Raw genomic sequence first — 4355 nt, 5'->3', positions numbered from 1 at the left:
GGTCACCCTCTCCTTAAGGCTCAGTGGGGGAGGAAGCAGAGAAGATCTAAGGACAGCATGCAAATGACCATAGATTAAGGAGCTTTCATAAATCCATCTTAGAGTGGTTTAGCTACTTCTACTTAGAATCTCAAGTGAAAAAATTCAGCTTCACATTCATGAATGAATCCAGTTACCTGAGAAGTGTCAGAGCAGATTAGGGAAGAAAAGATGGGTGGGGAGAGAGGTCAAGGAGAGGAGAAGTCAGAGCTTGATTGGAGCAGATCCTGTGGTCCCCTGTGGGTTTGCCCTTACAGGTAGAGATGAACTTGGTGCTGAAACTGCTTCCATGCCCTTTTCAGCCCAGGGTTGCCCAAGATCAGTAGCACTGAGTGGCCAGCAGGGTAGGCAGCCATGATGATTTTTCATAAAATATTCCAGGAGCTGTTGGCGGCAAAGATGTTGGATATGGAAAAAAAACAGAGCAACTGCATTGAGAATGTAGAAAATGAGAAAATAGCTGATGGCTCTGATGGCCCCCAGGTGAGCCTCCATGCTGGGGTCCCTGGAGCCAGTGGCATTGCTTTTCATGTGGAAGGTGTGTCTTTTGAGAGAGATGATCAGCAGGGTGGCCACCAGCATAGACATGATCAGAGGGATGAAGATCCCCAGGTAAAGGGTGGTAACCAAGTTGCCCATGTTGGTCTCGGAGAAGTACACCTTCTCAGTGGAGTTGGAGGAGGGGATGGGGACGGAATTGTTCACATACACGTTGAATATACCTTTAGAGAAGGGAAAGCTGGAGCAAAAGGAGAAGAACAAGGACAGCCTCACAAGCCCAGGCATCAGCCACATGACCTTCCTTTTCATCACGGAGAACCACGGGTGAGTAAAGCTTGCGATTCTAAGACAATAGAAGATATTGAGCCAGGCAGCAAGCCAGAGGTTGGAGTAGTTCAGAAACATGATGATGGTTTTGAAAAGTATGCATACTCTTTTTTCATTGTAGATGACCCAGAACAGCAGACTGTACGTGTTTTCCAGCATCATCCAAATCTGTAGCAAGAGCCTGGAAAAGCTCAGCATGAGCAGAATGCAGTCCAATGGGGAGTCTTTTGCCTCTGACCCACTCGGCTCCATGGATGACGGTGATGAGGCCATTCCCAGCAATGCCAATGAGGCACTCTATTGCAGAGACCACCAAGGTGAAGACGATCTTAAACCTGGTCGTGTTTTTATCCATCGCATCTGTGTTCACCGTCACCATTCTCTTTGGCTCTGATGTTCAGATTTCTGCCTGAAGAACTGGTACCTTCTCTGCAACTGTCTGATCCTGACTCAGTGTAATTATGTTTTTTCTTTCCAGTTAATGGTTATTGCCATTTTTTCTTCATTTGCTTGTCACGTGACCACAAGTTAGAGGCTTGAGATGCAAATGATGAGAGGATCTGGTTGCCGACTGTCTCCATTTTTCATCAAGACCCATTTGTCTTGGGCTTTCAGGAGCTCACTGGGAAAAAAAAAAATTTAGACAGGCTCCTATCCCAGCACCCTCCTACCTTACTACCTTTGTTGTTTCTTAGTCAATCAGTTGTGTCCGACTCTTTGTGACCTCATGGCCTGTCGCCTGCCAAGCTCCTCTGTACGTGAGATTTCCCAGGCAAGAATACTGGAGTGGGTTGCCATTTTCATCTCCAACCTACCTATCTCATTTAAGTCCATATTTTACTGACTTCACAGGGCAGGAGTCCCAGTTTAGGAATCACAGTCTCTTTTCCTTATCTCACAAGACTTGTTACCTGCTGAATTATCCATGAAAATGCGAACAGATTCTTTTGATCTGCCTTCTCCTGCTTCCTTTGTTAACTCCTTTATTTGGGGAGAGACTTTTTTCCTGTGGTTAGGTTATGAGTCAGAATTTCCCATCGGCTCATATCTGATAATTTTTACTTACAATCAAGTTTCTTTCAGAAAAGCCAGCTATTATAGTGTCCTCAAACAGTACTCAGAAAAGCCAAAATTGGATGTCATTTGGGTTAGAGACAAAAACTCCTATGTGACAGTTTTCATTGTTTGTGTGTTTATCACCAGTTCTAATTTACCAAGATCCATGTCACTATTTGTGTCTAGAATCAGGTAGAGTTAGCCCAGGAAGCCTTCAGAGTGTTGTGAAAATAGTGTTGAAGTTGGAAAATGTGACAAAACATTATTACTTGAAATTTAATTCCCTTGAAATTTAATTTGTTGTCCTGGCTGTGTAACAGAATGAACTCTGGAACATATGTATGTGTATAAAATATGAAATATTTATAAATATATATGGGCTTCCCTGGGGACTCAGACAGTAAGGAATCTGCCTGCAATGTGGGAGACCCAGGTTTGATCCTGGGTTGGGAAGATCCCCTGGAGAAGACAGTGTCTACCCACCCCAGTATTCTTGCCTGAAGAATCCCATGGACAGAGGGGCCTGGTGGGCTATAGTCCATGGGATTTCAAAGAGTCGGATGTGACTCAGCAACTAATACCTTGACTTTCATAAATACATAAATCAATAAAATATACTATAAAGTATAATATAATAAAAGAAATAGAGGAAAACAACAGAATGGGAAAGACTAGGGATCTCTTCAAGAAAATCAGAGATACCAAAGGAACATTTCATGCAAAGATGAGCTCAATAAAGGACAGAAATGGTATGGACCTAACAGAAGCAGAAGATATTAAGAAGAGATGGCAAGAATACACAGAAGAACTGTACAAAAAAGATCTTCATGACCCAGATAATCACGATGGTCTGATCACTGACCTAGAGCCAGACATCCTGGAATGTGAAGTCAAGTGGGCCTTAGAAAACATCACCATGAACAAAGCTAGTGGAGGTAATGGAATTCCAGTTGAGCTATTTCAAATTCTGAAAGATGATGCTGTGAAAGTGCTGCACTCAATATGCCAGCAAATTTGGAAAACTCAGCAGTGGCCACAGGACTGGAAAAGTCAGTTTTCATTCCAATCCCCAAAAAAGGCAATGCCAAAGAATACTCAAACTACTGCACAATTGCACTTATCTCACACGCTAGTAAAGTAATGCTCAAAATTCTCCAAGCCAGGCTTCAGCAATATGTGAACCGTGAACTTCCTGATGTTCAAGCTGGTTTTAGAAAAGGCAGAGTAACCAGAGGTCAAATTGCCAACATCCGCTGGATCATAGAAAAAGCAAGAGAGTTTCAGAAAAAATCTATTTCTGCTTTATTGACTATGCCAAAGCCTTTGACTGTGTGGATCACAATCAACTGTGGAAAATTCTGAAAGAGATGGGAATACCAGACCACCTGATCTGCCTCTTGAGAAATTTGTATGCAGGTCAGGAAGCAACAGTTAGAACTGGACATGGAACAACGGACTGGTTCCAAATAGGAAAAGGAGTACGTCAAGGCTGTATATTGTCACCCTGTTTATTTAACTTATATGCAGAGTACATCATGAGAAATGCTGGACTGGAAGAAACACAAGCTGGAATCAAGATTGCTGGGAGAAATATCAATAACCTCAGATATGCAGATGACACCACCCTTATGGCAGAAAGTGAAGAGGAACTCAAAAGCCTCTTGATGAAAGTGAAAGTGGAGAGTGAAAAAGTTGGCTTAAAGCTCAATATTCAGAAAACGAAGATCACGGCATCCGGTCCTACCACTTCATGGGAAATAGATGGGGAAACAGTGGAAACAGTGTCAGACTTTATTTTTTGGGGCTCCAAAATCACTGCAGATGGTGATTGTAGCCATGAAATTAAAAGATGCTTACTCCTTGGAAGGAAAGTTATGACCAACCTAGGGAGCATATTAAAAAGCAGAGACATTTCTTTGCTAACAAAGGTCCGTCTAATCAAGGCTAAGGTTTTTCCAGTGGTCATGTATGGATGTGAGAGTTGGACTGTGAAGAAAGCTGAGAGCTGAAGAATTGATGCTTTTGAACTGTGGTGTTGGAGAAGACTCTTGAGAGTCCCTTGGACTGCAAGGAGATCCAACCAGTCCATTCATCAGTCCTGGGTGTTCTTTGGAAGGAATGATGCTAAAGCTGAAACTCCAGTACTTTGGCCACCTCATGCGAAGAGCTGACTCATTGGAAAAAACTCTGATGCTGGGAGTGATTGGGGGCAGCAGGAGAAGGGGACGACAGAGGATGAGATGGTTGGATGGTATCACTGACTCAATGGACGTGAGTTTGAGTGAACTCCGGGAGTTGGACAGGGAGGCCTGGCGTGCTGCAATTCATGGGTTCAAAAAGAGTCGGACAAGACTGAGTGACTGAACTGAACTGAACTGAGATGAATGCAATTGTGCAGTAGTTTGAGCATTCTTTGGCATTGCCTTTCTTTG

General features: G+C 43.2%; 1 protein-coding gene across 1 annotated transcript; it reads right to left on the bottom strand.

The window, feature by feature from the left end:
* Positions 1 to 290: 290 nt before the first annotated feature.
* On the bottom strand, positions 291 to 1677 carry TAS2R40 (taste 2 receptor member 40). The gene is given in 3 exon segments (XM_014478798.2): positions 291 to 458; positions 460 to 1081; positions 1083 to 1677. Coding segments are annotated over 3 exon segments (954 nt in total). The 5' UTR covers positions 1247 to 1677.
* Between the last annotated feature and the right edge of the window lie 2678 nt (positions 1678 to 4355).

Source organism: Bos mutus, chromosome 4 (genome assembly GCF_027580195.1).
Source record: "Bos mutus isolate GX-2022 chromosome 4, NWIPB_WYAK_1.1, whole genome shotgun sequence".
In the NCBI taxonomy this organism is placed as follows: Eukaryota; Metazoa; Chordata; class Mammalia; order Artiodactyla; family Bovidae; genus Bos; species Bos mutus.
The sequence above is the reverse complement of the archived record's forward strand: the minus strand, read 5'-3'. Positions and strand labels throughout refer to the sequence as shown.